Source organism: Branchiostoma lanceolatum, chromosome 4 (assembly GCF_035083965.1).
Source record: "Branchiostoma lanceolatum isolate klBraLanc5 chromosome 4, klBraLanc5.hap2, whole genome shotgun sequence".
NCBI lineage: Eukaryota > Metazoa > Chordata > Leptocardii > Amphioxiformes > Branchiostomatidae > Branchiostoma > Branchiostoma lanceolatum.
The window spans coordinates 20,784,568-20,800,857 of NC_089725.1; the positions used below are offsets into that span (position 1 = coordinate 20,784,568).

At 44.7% G+C, this 16,290-nt stretch overlaps 2 protein-coding genes across 2 annotated transcripts; both read left to right on the top strand.

Moving 5' to 3' along the window:
• The first annotated feature begins 2,218 nt into the window (after window positions 1-2,218).
• On the top strand, window positions 2,219-4,592 carry LOC136431974 (E-selectin-like). Its single transcript, XM_066422983.1, has 5 exons — window positions 2,219-2,403; window positions 2,928-3,088; window positions 3,300-3,470; window positions 3,892-4,062; window positions 4,363-4,592. Exons 1-5 carry the CDS (start codon window positions 2,219-2,221, stop codon window positions 4,590-4,592), a joined length of 918 nt encoding a protein of 305 aa, XP_066279080.1.
• Window positions 4,593-5,361: 769 nt separating this feature from the next.
• LOC136431975 (complement receptor type 2-like) lies at window positions 5,362-16,147 on the top strand. The gene is made up of 25 exons (XM_066422984.1): window positions 5,362-5,371; window positions 5,471-5,641; window positions 5,931-6,101; window positions 6,417-6,587; window positions 6,823-6,993; window positions 7,365-7,535; window positions 8,035-8,205; window positions 8,380-8,550; window positions 8,715-8,885; window positions 9,102-9,272; window positions 9,529-9,699; window positions 9,939-10,109; window positions 10,388-10,555; window positions 10,894-11,073; window positions 11,255-11,428; window positions 11,610-11,731; window positions 12,027-12,138; window positions 12,503-12,639; window positions 12,870-13,030; window positions 14,041-14,201; window positions 14,445-14,606; window positions 14,785-14,889; window positions 15,064-15,209; window positions 15,410-15,533; window positions 15,703-16,147. Exons 1-25 carry the CDS (start codon window positions 5,362-5,364, stop codon window positions 15,831-15,833), a joined length of 3,774 nt encoding a protein of 1,257 aa, XP_066279081.1. The 3' UTR covers window positions 15,834-16,147.
• Window positions 16,148-16,290: the final 143 nt, after the last annotated feature.

The window sequence follows — 16,290 nt, forward strand, 5'->3', positions numbered from 1 at the left end:
CTACAGCATCAGATACTACAGTATCGCACTGTATAAACAGTGTGTTTTGATCGTTGATACCAAGCCGGTATTCCATTGTCAGGAATCAACAACATTGCAAGGGCTGAGACTGCTGTTGGTGTTCGGGAGTCATCCGACAGGTTAAAGTGAGAAAGGTAAGCAAAGATTTGAGCTAGTAACCATACTGTGTCAAAGTTTGTTTGTTTTTATAAATCTATGAACATACATCATTACACTTACATGGTACTAAACACATAATAGAATGAAATATGGTCTATCGATCGTGTTGGTCATTTCTGTTACTGCAATAGTTGTGCGTATATTTCATTATCTGTTACCTATGTTGCCCAATGTATCTTTTTGCTGCAATTCAATCGTTTTATATATTTTTTTTTTTTAAATTCTGTGGCAACACATCGATTTCCCGCTCACTTGAGCTTCATTCGCAAATGCGTCGTACGTCAGTTTGACTGCAATGGAAAATTTGCGAAAATTCGTAAAGTTGCCGCAATGATCTGTTGCCAGCTAATTAGACAAAATAACTGTTGTTGGGCTTTACTCAGTCACACCCGTACGATCTGTTCACCCAACATTTTTTATCCTTTAATGATATTACGATCAAAAATAACATGGCAGGACATTACTGTATTCGTATGTTTAAAAAAAGACAAATAGTCATGCAATTGAGAGATGTGTTCAATCATCTGCCACACAAGTCAGTGACATATTACTTTTTACAGAATAAATGATGTCTTTTTGCGACTATTGGCGTCTAGTTCACGCCCATTTCGCCAATTGCAAAAAAATCCATTGGCGTCTAGTTGGTGTCTAGTTCGCGTCGATTGGCGCCTGTTCGCGGGCAGTTGGCGAATGTCATTCGCAAACAGTCGCCAACAGTCAAGGGAGATACCGGTACCAGCTGTAACGCAAACTTTCTTGGTTTTGATCAGTCCTCTTTGCAAACCATTTTCTATGTATGAAGAGCATCTGAAAGCTACACCAGCTTTAATACTGATCATGACTACATGTACTAAGTATCATTAGAATCCATCCAGAGGTTCTCAAGTTATGCTGACCACAAACTGAGCCGGAAACACAAACACGCACGCAAACACGTGGACACGCCAAAAACAATACCTCCTTTTTCATGGATGTAATGACCTACCAATATCTACCAGCAGAATAATCATTAGGTAAGTCGATATCAAGCAAACCTGAAAACGCGTTTTTATTCTAATCAAAGCGTAAGATTATGCTGGCGACAATTAAGTTGGGAGAATTGACTATACCACTAAAACAACATCGCGTGATTGTGTGGAACAAATGTTTATTTTTAAGGCTTTTGTCTCAACAACAGGAATGTAAATAGGTGCAGAGACAAGGAATTGATAACGGTCACAAGGCAAACTTCCGTGTTTTCTGTCGCTGACAGGTTTACAATGATTAATAAAGAGCTGCTTTTCCGATCTTTAAGACAAGAACAGGTGTTTAGTCAGGGATATAATAAAAGGTCACACTGCACGGCAACCCGTCATGTTGTTATTTCCCAACTTTCTTGTTTGCTTTCTAGAAAGATTTTTACAGGCTGATTGATGATAGACGGTGTTAGCTGTGACCAGTATATAGAATGTTTTAATAGTTAAAACAACTATGGACCGCACGATGCGTCTGCTAGGTCACAAAAGTGTGAACGTGGCATGGTGCATGGTGCCATAGCAAAGTGCGACAAGAGGGATTTGTTCATATTTGTAGTCACTATGGAAATCATGTTTCTTTTAACGACTAACACATTTTATCAAGAATGTGAATCAAAGAATGTTTCTTATGTTTGCTTTTGGCGGTCTGGCTGTCTGGGGCAAGCGGCCTTACGGTCAAAACGCCTGATGGCGTGATGCATGATGTCATGGCCACAAAGTTCTGCTTATTTATATCTCCATAACTTCAAGACTTAGCTTTGTGTAAAGATCGATGTTGGTGATAACGAGTAGCCACACATTGTTGGCAGGGTGGTCATAAGTCCACAGATCATGGCGTAGTCTGAGATTCGAGTTGTAGATATCGATAACAAATAAACGGCCTCGTCAGTGTTTTTAAAAGTCGGACACTTTTTCCTAGTCTTATAGGATATTCACTACGTGTACATGACCCAGATCAGACAAAAGAGGTTTTGTTCAGTATAACAGCTCCCTTTGAATATTCGTTACGGTGTCTGTTCTAGATGCGCCTACACCTGCTCCTCCTGACCGTGGTCCTGCTCCTGTCGCTGACGGACGTGGACGGCTGGAGACGCCGCCGCCGCCGCCGCGCCCCGCCGCCCTGCACTGCGGTCAACTGTAGCTGGAGCGGGTGGACGTTAGGCACGTGTAGCGCCTCGTGCGGAGGGGGCACTGCACCGTGTACCAGGTACTAATTGACCGTCTGGCTGTCGAGTAGACTTGTTGCATGATGTAGAGTTCCACGACCTCATACCTTCGCCAAGTTATCAAGTTAACATTTTCGAGTGACGTGTTATTCATGTTTCTCATTGATTATGCTAATAAGGCCCTCACTTGCATAAATAATATCATCTCTACCCACAACATGTTCAAAGTATGAAAGTCTTAGCAGAGAAGGCTATTAAAGCATTTCCTCAAAAACTATGTAACTTGTGAACCCTGATTTGCGTGATTCATGGCTAATATTGTTTATGAAAGTTTGAACAACAAGTTTAGATATTTCAGTCTCAAGAAGATATGTGCCTTTACATGTGATGAAAGAGTGAGTCTGTTATGAAACCACTTGCATTTGTTTTTGACTGCCTCTCGTAGCCCTGCCTTGTTTGCTGCCATGATGACACTTTCTCTGATGCGGTGTCTTGTTTCAACGCTTACTGCAAAAAGAAAGCAAAACATAACATTCTATCTAACTGCGAAATGTGATCACCGCAGAACGAAGTCTCCCGCTGCATCCTGTGGCGGTAGCGACTGCTCGGGTTCAGCCGCCTCTACGTGTGATTGTACCGGACCGAACCCGTGTCAAAATGGAGGACAGGCAGCGTCCTCGGGCTGTACCTGTGCCGCCGGCTTTACTGGGTCGTGCTGTGAAACACGTGAGTTTTAGATAACAGCCTATTATATGTCAACGTATATTCTACTCTATACAGCAGGTAATGACAACGCAGGAAAGCCATCCCCACAATGGCGACTGCGCCCCAACCATTGGCGTTATTCTGTTATAAGCTGTCAATCTATCTCGCGGTCTCTAGTTGTTAACCTTCCATCAATTAGCAGAGAAAAACATCTGTTCGAATTGTTCCTCAGGGATTTCTTGTCCGGCCATCACTGCCCCAACTAACGGCGGGAACAGCGGTTGTAGAACTTACGGATGTCAGATGACGTTTTCCTGTAACTCCGGGTATCAGCTGAGCGGCAACTCTGCCATCACGTGTCAGTCTAACGGACAGTGGAGCGGGTCAAGGCCGTCCTGTAGCCGTAAGTGTCGATTGTTCTTGCAAATACGTACACGTGTGAATGGACAGTGTTGATGTTGGCACACGAATATATCTGGGACAGGAGAACGTTTTATAGTCTGCATCAGGCCTTCTAGCATTCCAGCTACTGGCGGCGTTTCTTTCTAGGGCTCTGATTTGTAATTTTCAACATGGGCCAGGTTTTCTAATTCCGGGGGTGATCATTTCCGCCCGTCTAGGCAATACCAATAAAATAATACTTGTTTGTCGCTAATAGTGAGGTATCACCTTTTTCAGGAAAAGAAAACCAATTTTGCTCAGAACATTAAAAGTTGCTGATTCATTGATTATTGGGTGAGCCAACTCCACTTGGCACAGTCTAGCTTTATTAGTAGTCAGCCCGTCCAGTGAACATGTCGCACGGAATATTACCCCATGCGTAGGAGTCCAATGTCCCGCCCTCAGTGCTCCTTCTCACGGCACCATATCTGGCAGCTACTACTACGGTGACACAGTGACGTTTGGCTGCAGTTCCGGATACAGCCTCCAGGGCGGCGCCACGCGCACGTGCCAGGCCGACAAGACATGGAGCGGCACCCAGCCTACATGCACGAGTAAGCAACACTCATTATCAATTGAGAAACGCTGTAGTGCCTTGATGTTAAATTGTTCGGGTGTCCCAACCAGGGACATCAAGGACATACACATGTATAGATTCTGAAGTAAATGGGGTTGAACATAGTAATGAACTTTTGCAATTCCTTCTGGTTGAATGTTGCAAATGTCATTGTCATGTAAGTATGCATGTATGATGGGAAGAAGACACACGGTAGTCCAAACGTTGCCAATTATAGTTGCTTTTCGGTATCGGTACTTCCATAACGTTGAACACAATATTTTCTGAATATCCACAGGAAAGAGCTGCCCCACCCTGACCGCCCCGGCTAATGGCGGAATTCAGGGAACGAGCTTCCTTTTCACCGACGTGGTGAGCTTCTCGTGCAACACTGGGTACGAGCTGAGCGGGTCCCAAAGCAGGACGTGTCAGGCCAACCAAGATTGGACAGGATCTCAGCCGACCTGCTCCCGTGAGTTTTTTGTTGTGTCGCGTACGGTAGAAAATGAATTTATCCAACCAGCGTAATCTTCAGCATATGTGCAGTTAACTGAAAGTGGCCTGTTGTACATTTTCATCATGTCGATAAAGGTTTGGACTGTTTGATCATCGAGGTTGATGTTTTCAGGGAAGCTCTGCCAGCAACTCTCATCTCCAGCTAACGGACAAGTCACCGGTGGGCACGCCTATGGTGACGTCACGACATTCTCCTGTGACACTGGGTACGAGCTGCAAGGTGACGTCAGACGGACCTGTCAGGCCAACCAGCAGTGGAGCGGAGCTCAACCAACGTGCTCAAGTATGATTGTTAGCGACATTTTCAACAATTTCGTATCTTGCTGAAAGTGTTGATGTTGTGCAACTATTTGATCAAAAGTTGACTAGATATCAACAGCGGTACCCTCAGTCTCACAGAGATCAATGCAGAGCTCGCCACGTAGTACCCACATGTTAACCTTGGTTGTCCAATTGTCAGTCTGTAAACGTTGGCGGACATGGTTCTATTTTCAAAACCGACTATACACTTATTCATGTACGTTATGTAAATAAACGCTATTTACTTATCTTTCAGGAAAGGCCTGCCCAGTCCTGGATCCTCCTCCTAACGGCGCGGTGCAGGGAGGCCACCTGTACGGTGACACCGCCACGTTCAGCTGTGACGCCGGGTACCAGCTGAGCGGGATGTCCACTCTGACGTGTAAGGCCGCACAGACGTGGAGCGATACAGCTCCGGCATGCAACAGTAAGTGTTCTGTTGCATTAGAGACATGCTAATTATTGATGAAGACTAGATCTCATGTCACAACGTTAACACTGTGTCACATGTAGTACCAAATATCTGTTGTCAGGTTCAAGAAGTCTCCTGTTGATCTATGGTATGATTTATATCACTCTTATTCCCATAGGAAAGGCCTGTCCGGCTGCCTCCGCCCCGACCAACGGCCAAGTGTCCGGCGGGCGGCTCTACGGCGACACGATCACGTTCTCCTGCGACCCTGGGTACGAACTGCAGGGTTCTGCCACCGCCGTCTGTCAGGCCGACCAGACATGGACTCAGGCTCAACCATCCTGCCAATGTGAGTGCAAAAACATGAGAATTCTGATATATCTTCTTCGTCGATCTATTGTACAGTATACTACAAGGGATGCTAAAAAGGGCAAGACGATCATAGCACTCGTTTTTGCCTCATCGGCTTCCTCCCGTCTTGGAAGACATTCATACCTATAAGTCAACAAAATGGTTGTGTCCTTGTAGCTCGGAAGTTTATTCTAACCGTATTGTTTTTTTATCACAAGGTCTGATGATCTGATGAAATTGTTACAAATGTTAAATCATGATGAACTCCTTTTTCCTCCAATGTTTAGTGGTGACGTGTCCAGTCCTCCAGCCGCCGACAAACGGACAGATGACCGGAGGGAACTCGTACGGGGACAAGGTCACCTTCACCTGTAACCCTGGGTACGAGCTGAGCGGCAGCCGTGAGCGGACGTGCCAGGCCAACAAACAGTGGAGCGGGTCTCCTGCAGTCTGTGGAAGTAGGTTTACTTTTGGTTCTCATGTTGTCAGAAAGAACGTTATCAAGCAAGAATATTGTACATTTCTTTCAATGTTTTCTGTTTATGGTAAAAGTTTACGTTTAACCAGTAGATAACCGTCGTGAGGACTAAGAATGCCAGGCTGTAATGGAAGTTTTCAGTCCTATGACTCGTGAATGTTGACCACTGCGTGTTGACTTAGTCATCGCGGGAAACGTTATTCTACTTAGACCAGCAACTGACTTATGATAGGCTTCGAAGACATCAAACACACCAAGATGTCACATTACTGATTTTCACATTGTCCCCGCACAGAGGTCCGATGCCCCACTCTGTCCGCACCGCTGCACGGCTCCAGCACCGGCAGTACTTTCTTCGGAGACACCCTGAACTTCGGGTGCGACACTGGGTACGAGCTGTACGGCAGCTCTGACGTCACTTGTCAAGCTGACCAGACTTGGTCTGCAGCAGCGCCATTGTGCAAAAGTACGTTAACTTTGTTGCTGTAATCTTAGGTTTTATGGTTGAAAGGTGCACAAAGGCGTGTTGCACATGTTAGAACAAACATAGAGTACATGCAGGCTTCATATAATACAGTAGGAAGCAAACAAAGGGATACGAGTCCATTTTTTATGGTAATTGCTTGAATTCACAAATAAAATGGTCTATTTGTCGTGTTGCTTAGCTAATATCTTAGCGTATGTTTCTGATCCTTTAATAGAAAAAGTCTGTCCTGCACTGTCCCCGCCCCTGAACGGTCACGTGACGGGAGGTAACGAGTATGGAGACACGGCTGTGATGACGTGTGACGAAGGGTTCAGTCTGGTTGGTGACGTCACACTCACCTGTCAGGACAACAAGCAGTGGTCAGGCACACAGCCGACATGTCAGAGTAAGAACACATAGCTTGCATAAATCTAACGTCATTGTTTTAATCTGTCAGCAGCCTAACATGGATGTAGCTATTTATAGAAGAACAATATTGCCAAAATATTTTGTTTTTTTTGTTAAGCCTCAACTTAGATGAACGTTGACAATGCCAAATTTCGCAATGCTCAAATATCTTTGTACCTGATGGTTTGCGACGCTCCTGTTGTGAATGCTACTGCACCATCTTACCCACACGGAGTAATCCGTCTCCCACCATAATCATAGTGAGGCTGTCATAGTAACAACATACATTGAGGTAGCTGGTTCGTTATCATTGACTCATCATTTGATCTGACAAGATTAATAATTTGATTCGATCATTTGATTCGATAGGAAAGAGCTGTCCGCAGCTGTCAGCTCCGGATAACGGCGGCGTGTTCGGAGGAGTGCTGTTCCAAGACACGGCAGCCTTCACGTGTGACCCTGGGTACGAGCTTGTGGGGTCCGCAGGTCGGCTGTGCCAGGCCAACCAGCAGTGGAGCGGAACACAGCCGTCCTGCCAGAGTAAGAACTGTTTTAAGAAATCTCGACATTATAAGGGCTTTGATTTCCCGAAAATCACTGCACCTTGTGTTGAGGTGGGCTTTCAGTACCAAGGCCATGTCCAGTCTGCGTAACTATCACAGTTGGAGGGTAACATCAGTAATAATGTTTACGCCAAGAGCGTCACATGTCATATCAAATGGCCTGTTGCATTGCCTTTCTCAAACAGTTGCCTTAATAAAATATCAGTGTCCTAATGCTCATAACACGTGTACTATTCATATTGTAGAGAGGGTGTGAGTATTGCGCTTTCTCTGTGGCTTTGTTGTCTTCCATCTTATGTGGGAAACATTTGATAAAAACCTTACATCATCTTTGCTTTGAGTAAGGAATGCCTTTTCAGGATGCCAATGATAAGCCCATTACATTGTTGTCCCGATAATGGTTGTTTCTGGTCTCCTGATGACCAAGGACATTATATATGACGTACCGAATTTCAAAATAAGCTTTGTCCATGCAGAGGTGCAGTGCCCGCCCCTGCCGCCCCTGTCTGACGGACAGATGACAGCAGGATCTCTGTACGGGGACAAGGTCACCTTCAGCTGTGACGACGGCTTCCAGCTGGTGGGCAGCTCGGAGAGAAGCTGTCAGGCCGACCAGCTGTGGAGCGGGACTCAGCCTTCTTGTCAGAGTGGGTTACAGTTCTTTTTTGTCCTAAGGGGTCTGTAAGTTGTTGGATGTCTGATAGTGACATCACTGAAATGGCTACTTCTACTTCGTCAAGTAAAATTTGAGACTAATTTTACGTATATCTTGAGCTCTGAGGTAGTGCTCACTAAGCGGCCAATTTCCTTCTTGTTCTCAGGAAAGGAATGTCCACAGCTGAGTTCTCCTGATGACGGCGCTGTGACGGGCGGGAATCACTATGGTGACGTGGTTACCTTCTCGTGCGACCCTGGGTACGAGCTGAGCGGGAGCGGCAGTAGGACGTGTCAGGCCGACCAGACCTGGAGCGGGACCGAACCCACCTGTACAGGTAAGAACCACCTGTTTCGACGGCCAGATATTATTTCGATAAGGTGACGTCCACGCCACTGTTACAATATGAAATGTATGCAAAAACCATCTGCGACACGTGTATAGTCGAACAATCTGACTATGATTCTATGGCGATGTCTAACCTTTTTGTTTCCACTTCAGCGGTGACTTGCCCCGATCTGGACGCGCCCCTGAACGGGAACAAAGTCGGCGGCAGCTCGTACGGCGACACCGTCACCTTCTCCTGCTCGGCTGGATACCAGCTCACGGGAAGCCCGTCACTAACATGTCAGCACAATCAACAGTGGAACGGCACACAGCCCGCATGTTCAAGTAATTATAAAGATTTGTTACCAGTTTAAACACTTGCAGTCATGTCATCTCGATATGTACACGCACCTATCAAAAAGTTTTGGAATGAATTTGATCTGATGATGATGAGGCATGTCTGTGAAGCCCAAAGGGACCGGACATGGCCAAGTGGAAAGCCTGGATATATTGTATTTCGTCTAACAACAATTAATTGCAATGGATATGATTCTCACCCAGGAAAAGAGTGCCCCCTCCTGCCAGTGTTAGACCACGGTGTGTCCACAGGAGGACGTCTGTACGGAGACATCACCACGTTCTCCTGTCTGCCCGGATTCCGGCTCCAGGGGAACCAGACCAGGGTGTGCCAAGCCGACCAGACATGGAGTGGGACACACCCTAGCTGTGACCGTAAGTACCGGTGCAACGTTACATGGACTATAAGGAGCTGATATAGATAGTGCCTCTGTGTTTCTATGTCCAGTAATCCTGAGACAATTTCTGAACATTTCAGATTCTGACGTAACTTTTCTTATTTCGTGGCGCAGAACAGCACCCATTAAGGTTATGCGTCTAACAATGACAACAGTAACACATACATAGCCTTTTGTAAAACACAATGATATTTCCTCATCTTTAGCCATATATTTCTGTTCTGTTCCAACAGGAGTTACCTGCTCACCTCTCCCGCTGCCTACTAACGGTCACGAGACAGGCGGCGTCATGTACGAAGACACTGTGAGTTTTATCTGTGATGAGGGATACGACTTGGTGGGGTCCCAGACTGCTGTCTGTCAAGCAGATATGACGTGGAGTAGTACTTCACCGACATGTCAGAGTAAGTACAAAGTGCACCAACAAATCAAGTATACGTACACGATACTAGTAAGACATAGGAGTGGCCGTCCACATGATAAGTAAAAGTTACAATTTTTCATCTAGATCTTAGGATGTAAGATGATGTATTCAATACACTGTACTTGATTCATTTCACTTGGACATTGAATATTTAACATATCTACCATTTTGATTCGTCTTCATCTTTTGGCTATCTTTTTTTATCCTACGGTACCCCAGAGAAGTCGTGCCCAGTTCTGGACGTGATTCCAGACGGCGCAGTTACAGGTGGCCACCTGTACGGGGATACCGCCACCTTCAGCTGCTCGGCTGGTTATCAGCTGGTCGGTGACCAGTACCTGACCTGCCAGGCTAACCAGACATGGAGCGGCCTCCAGCCCTTCTGTCGAAGTAAGTCTTCGGAAATCCCAAGAGATCTATTTGCTCAATAACAAGCGAACGCTTTTGATTTATCATGTTCGTAACTCATTAGATGTTAAGAAAAACTTGTACCAACACTGTATGTATTTTCTGAACGAACAATGCATGGCAATACCATTATAATATAATATAATTGCTGTCATTGTTTAAATGCTATAGCTAAAGTAGAAATGTTCATCAAGTATTGAATATGCTGTTTGCTCATGGCGTATGTAAGTATCATGCTGTTACCACGTTTTTCCCCAAAGAGAGATGTTGCACCCCGCCTACTGTTGGAAACGGTGTGATTACTGGAAGTACGTGCTTCAACGAGACCATCGCCGTCAGCTGTGATGTTGGGTACTCCATAGTTGGGAACAGCGAGCTGACGTGTACAGAGGATGGGGTTTGGGACAAATCTCCTCCAACTTGCAAGGGTAGGGTTCTTACTCTCAAGAAGTAATATCACATAACATGTAATTCACCTTCTCATCGAATATTGTCCCAATACACAGCCCTTTTCTTGGTGGGATATGAAGCAGAATGAGTTATAGCCACCAATATATCTGTCATCCTAGCTACCAATTAGGTTATTTTAAGTTTGCTGCAATTTTTGCAATTTTAACCTGACTGGGTTTATTCTGTGTATGTCCTTATTTTCTTTTAGAGATATAGACTAGTTGTTTAGCCCAGTGATGAGAAGTCGAAGGCATCTTACCACATGGTAGGTAGATACCCCGGCAGTTGCAACCATACCCTCCCTTTACCTCTACAGAGATCTGCTGTGATGAGACACTCACCATTGTCAACGGCAGTGCTGTGCAGACAGGAGATGGAGGCTTTTGCTTTGGAAACATCCTGAGCTTCTCTTGCAACATCGGTCATCAACTGGTAGGCGGCGCCGCTGCAACATGTCAAGAGGACGGTTCATGGTCAACCGTGCCAGTCTGTGAGAGTAAGTAGAAAATAATGGATCGGAGCCATCGTCTCCATGATAGCAGGCCTTGGATTCCAATTGTTCTGTTATGGTACTGTAATATCTCTGGTTTCAATTTTGATATCTTATTTCAATTGTGCTTACCTTATGGTTGGTGTCACTTTTTTTATCATCATCGTACAACTTCTGTTCCAACCAGGGGTTTGTTGCGGTGATCTTGGTCTGATACATAACGGCCAGTCCACTACCGCGGAGTCGTGCTACAACGACTTCGCGACCTTCACCTGTGACCACGGGTTCCAGCTGGTCTCCCGAGGTGACGTCGTCTGTGGCGCAGACGGGACCTGGCTTGGAAACATGCCCTACTGTGAACGTAAGTACAGTAGTTATTAGTTAAACGAAATGAGATGACGGCCATTCTTGTGGTACTAACATTTATGTAACCTAGAGAACAAACGTACACAGGCAACATACCGTGAACTAGCAGCTTTTAACACTGTAATCTGGAGATGATCCCCTGAATGTGTCACTTATTTATTTGTCTGGTTTTCCAGCCAGTGACCTGTGCAGTCGAGATGTTCTGGATACCCCAAATGACGGCTACAAGGTCTGTTACTCGGCAGCGACGGGCGGAGAGGATAAAGAATTCTGCACCATGCACTGCAATCCACCTAAGGTAGGAGTGCACAGACATGATCATCTGTCAAGAAGATACCCGTTTATAGATAGATGCGTCGCGTGATTTTCTTTTACATCAATACAAGAATTGGCTATCTGGAGAGATCTATGCAACGAACAATGCATTGTAATTTTGTTGGCCTGTCTGCATATATACTGTGACACGAGAAAGTAAGATTTTTCTCCACATATGAATAGCAATCATGAAGTGGACGTTTCAACCATGTAAACACCATTTGATTGAGGAAATAATTGTGTTTTCTTATCTTCGCAATGACCATTATCTTCTAAAGTCGTACGGACTTGGCCGTGTGGTGACGTACCAGTGCGGAGACCACACCAGCTGGCTGTGGATGACGCGAGTAGAAAATCTTCTCAAGCTCGTCTCAGTCTCATCATGTCAAGGTGATCGACAGCTTAGCCACTGCACTATGTCGTATTTTCGCTGTCCATCATTACTTTACAGATTCATCCTACACATATATATATATATATATATATATATAACGTTATATATAAAGAGAGAGAGAGAGAGAGAGAGAAATATAGATACACATGTAGATAAGTGGGCCTCAAGAGGGAAGGCATTATACAATTTTTTTTATTAGCTGTCAGCTTATGATGGAGCATCATGATTCTAAGAGCATGTATATAACGCCACACTACTCTTTATGGGGCAACGAAAGGATATGATTTTACAGATGAGCATACAACTACAATAAGTTATGGGACCCATTTACATTCTGCGCATAATGTCTTCTTCTTTCAGACCCATGGAACCCGTTCGCCATGATCATAATGGGAGGTCTGACCATCACAAGCACAACCTCACCCAACCTGCACCAGATCAGACACTACATCAGGACCGAACTGTGGAGACAGGGGCTGTGTCTACCGCCATGTAGGGTAAGGATCTGTCCACCAGTAGTGTGTACTGTAGCTAATCGAATTTGGTAAGTTAGATTGTGCAATAATACAACATCTCTGGCATTCGACACTGTCAAAATTGTGGCTGTTCTGCTGCCAGTGTATCATATTTGGAACTTTGGTATCAGGCCTCTGATGTTTCGTGTACATGTACCATTTCAAAATCATACACATTTTCAAATAACAATAACAAAGACTTTTGGTCATAGATCAGCGAGATCTCTGTTGATGCGGGAGTGAGAACCAGGAGGAGAAGAGACATCTCCCCCCTCACTGTGATTGACGTCACCATACAACTCTACATAGAAGACAACAGTCAGCTGTCCCTGCAGACAAACACCCTCCCTGCAGATGTGGACGCGCTTATCAGGTTAATTGGAAAATATCAGATTCAATGGTATACGTCTAGCGAAAAAGCGATAATAGCCAAACGTGTTTTTGGCATTGATTGAAAATCAGTTTTCTAACTAACATTTTCTAGTGAAATGATATTGTTTGCCAATTGGCCTCTGCGTTGGAAAGGTAAGGTACTGGAACGCACATTGATGTAACGTGTAAGTGTAGCGTAACGTTACCAATCACCGTCCAATTTCTTCAAAACGTCATTTATTTTAAAAAGCGCGGACAGAGCCAAATGTTTAACCCTTGGGAAGAAATATCAGCTCTATATAATAATGTAGTGCAGCGAATTTCACCGACATGATAAACGCATGACCAAGATGTTTTGACGTGCAAAACGTACCATTGGTGCGGAGGTCGCTAGGTTGTATCAAACCTTCCTAAAGCTAGTAAGAGTTTCAAACCTCGAATCGCCATGAATAGTTTGAATATCAAAGAAAGGTTTAACGTCAGCTACTTTTAAAACATACTAGCTATCGTGTAAGTTAGAAAAACATGATGAAGTACGCGGTGTCGAATTACATATGAATTCCGTCATGCATGACGCTTCCATGCAACTTGCTGTCACTGGTTCAGAGTTTATTATGATAACCTATTTTATTGTATTCTACAAGGGAGAGTCATGACTAAGGACCATACCTATGACGTTTTTTACTGCTCATGAGAACTGGCTTTGGCAAAATACACCTCGACATGTGGACATGACCCAAAGTGGACGATAACTGGTAGCACACGATAACTGGTAGCGCTACGTTACATGACTTGAAGTGCTTTGCATATCAATGTACATTGAACTCGACTTAAAGGCTGTAGACGGTCGTATTGGTCAAAGAACAAGAGAAATCTGATATAGACTTATTGCTACATCCAAGTTGACATTATTATTGTTCATACGTAGGGATATTAAGAAATAATCACTTGTTTTAAGAAAGTTGAAGAAGGTGGGTATCTGTAACGTTATGTGTTTATTTCTCTCTACAGGAAAGCTGCTCTTGATATCAAAACAGTCATGACATCGGGTATATTTGTCATTCCCGTCAACGGTGAGAACCTCACAGTTGCGGACGCAGGAATTGTCATCTCTGATCCCTTCGTAGGATGTCCAACCGGGTTCCTTCAACAACAGTCTGAGCCTGGCTGTTGTGAGTTCATTAAAACATCACTTGCAAATTGTATTTCTTTTGGTGCCTTTTGTTGCATTTCTTTTTGTTTAGCATAAGACTTCCATATTCAATCTTGCTAGTCATAGACGCAATAATGGAACATCTGATCCTTGGATATGCTTTCCAACTGTTCTTTCTTTTCTTCAGCTGTATCCGTTTGCTCGTGCATTCATTTCAAGCCTTTTAAGAACCTATTCATCAGCTGCCCTGTCTCTCCCCTAGTTGCCTGTCCTCCCGGGTCCTTCCACAACCCCATGCTAAAAGACTGTGAGCCCTGCCCAGTGGGGACTTACCAGACCAACAGCTCCCAGACCTCCTGTGAGCCCTGTCCAGAAGGAACCACCACATCAGCAGAGGGAACGAGCGACCCCAACCAGTGTAAAGGTAGGTTTGTGAAGTCAAGCAACAAGATTTATAATACAAGGCGGTCCGCTGCTACCTATCCAAACAGTGCTCTAAATTGCCACTGAAATGACAAGCATTTACAATTTCATTTTGTTATCAGCACATTGGGATACCATTGTAACATGCTCGTTGGTCATAAAAATACTCATTTATCTAGAATATTCAGACTGCAACTGTGGTCCGAACGCCTGTGTGCCGACATCCCAGGGGTGGATGTGTCAATGTCCGGCAGGTCACATCCAGGAAGACGACAAATGCATCGGTAAGATTGACAAATATTTTGGCTTCCTTGTGTGAATGACATCCTCTGTGATAATATTTATGAACGTGGCGTTTAAGTTGAAGACATGAATGTAGGTTGGCGATAGAAACTATGAAATCTAACCACGATTTTCTATAAATTTGAGTAGAAAGTATATTTAGATGTTTTGGTCAGCCATTACAGAGTGCCCCGTTGGTTCGACGTTGTTCCGAGACACGTGCTACCAGGTGTCCAACACCACGGCTACCTACAGGGCTGCTGGAGATGCTTGCAGACAGCATGGCGGACTGCTCGCTATGGTGAAGGACAAGGACACTCAGGTGAACCACACTACTTTTTCAGCATTCTGTTATCTTGCGTACCCATATATCAGTGTATATATTGTGGCAAGGAGTGCATTAGACCTTAGACTATCTTCATTAGCAAAAGCTAACATTTGCTGGTACGACACTATTTTCAACGTCCATTTGTGCACCGTATCAAGAGCCATTCTTCAAATGGGCAACCCTGTTCTTTTTAGGACTTCATCATTGAGAACTACAGTGGAAAGGACATGTGGATTGGACTGGATGACACCTTGACGGAGGGAGAGTTCCTTTGGGCTGATGGATCCAGACTGGATAGCTTCACCTACTGGACATACGGTCAGTACAGGAGCATTCACCACCCATTCTCTAAGGAAATAGATGAGAGTCAATAGACCCTTCGTGATCCATCTTAGATCAGTCTCACACGCCCACATCGGTGCCGTACCCTTCATCCAAACAGTTGCCGTACGTACTCGAATTAAATAGATGTACTCCTGTCTTCCAGGGGAGCCGAACGACGGAGGCACAGCATCCCAGGACTGTGTGCACCTCTGGTCGGCGGCACAGCAGCGCTGGGATGACTCCTCGTGCACCGGCAGAAGACTTTACATCTGCCAGATCAGCAAACAGATCTAGAAGGCTTACTTCTAGCGTGGCAAAGCGTGCTTGCGCAATACGACTTTTTGTTCGGCTTTGTGTTAGAATGTATGATCATGTATTGATACCTAGCGTGATTTTACTCGAGCCTGTAGTGTTATTCTAAGCCTAGGAACATATGGTGTCACCAGCGTTAGTTTGTCCAATCTTGGTTTGTTAACTCAAGATTTTATTAAGAACCTCCTAGCCTTGGTTAACTGTACAACTACTAGTGACCAACGTTGTGTCTCTGTGTTACTGTGTTAGTAGGTTAAATTTGGGCTTGCAGGAATTAATAAAAAATTGTCGCTGATCATCATGTGTCCACGTGAACGTTTTTCCTGCGGGGTTATTAACACTAGGCTAAAATCTGTCAGAGATGGGAAATTTCCAAGGCTGCTACTGCTGTGTAGCATAATCCAGAACTAGTATAGTGTATGGCATCTGGGGTAAATGA

Bases quoted from the DNA above. Each gene is read 5' to 3' on its own strand.
- LOC136431975 (XM_066422984.1), top strand. The intron at 11,429-11,609 runs GTAAGTACAGTA...CTGGTTTTCCAG, and splicing joins AAACATGCCCTACTGTGAAC to CCAGTGACCTGTGCAGTCGA. The intron at 14,890-15,063 runs GTAAGATTGACA...TGTTTTGGTCAG, and splicing joins GGAAGACGACAAATGCATCG to CCATTACAGAGTGCCCCGTT.
- LOC136431974 (XM_066422983.1), top strand. From the start codon at position 2,219: ATGCGCCTACACCTGCTCCTCCTGACCGTGGTCCTGCTCCTGTCGCTG. The intron at 3,089-3,299 runs GTGAGTTTTAGA...ATTGTTCCTCAG, and splicing joins TGGGTCGTGCTGTGAAACAC to GGATTTCTTGTCCGGCCATC. The intron at 3,471-3,891 runs GTAAGTGTCGAT...CCCCATGCGTAG, and splicing joins GTCAAGGCCGTCCTGTAGCC to GAGTCCAATGTCCCGCCCTC.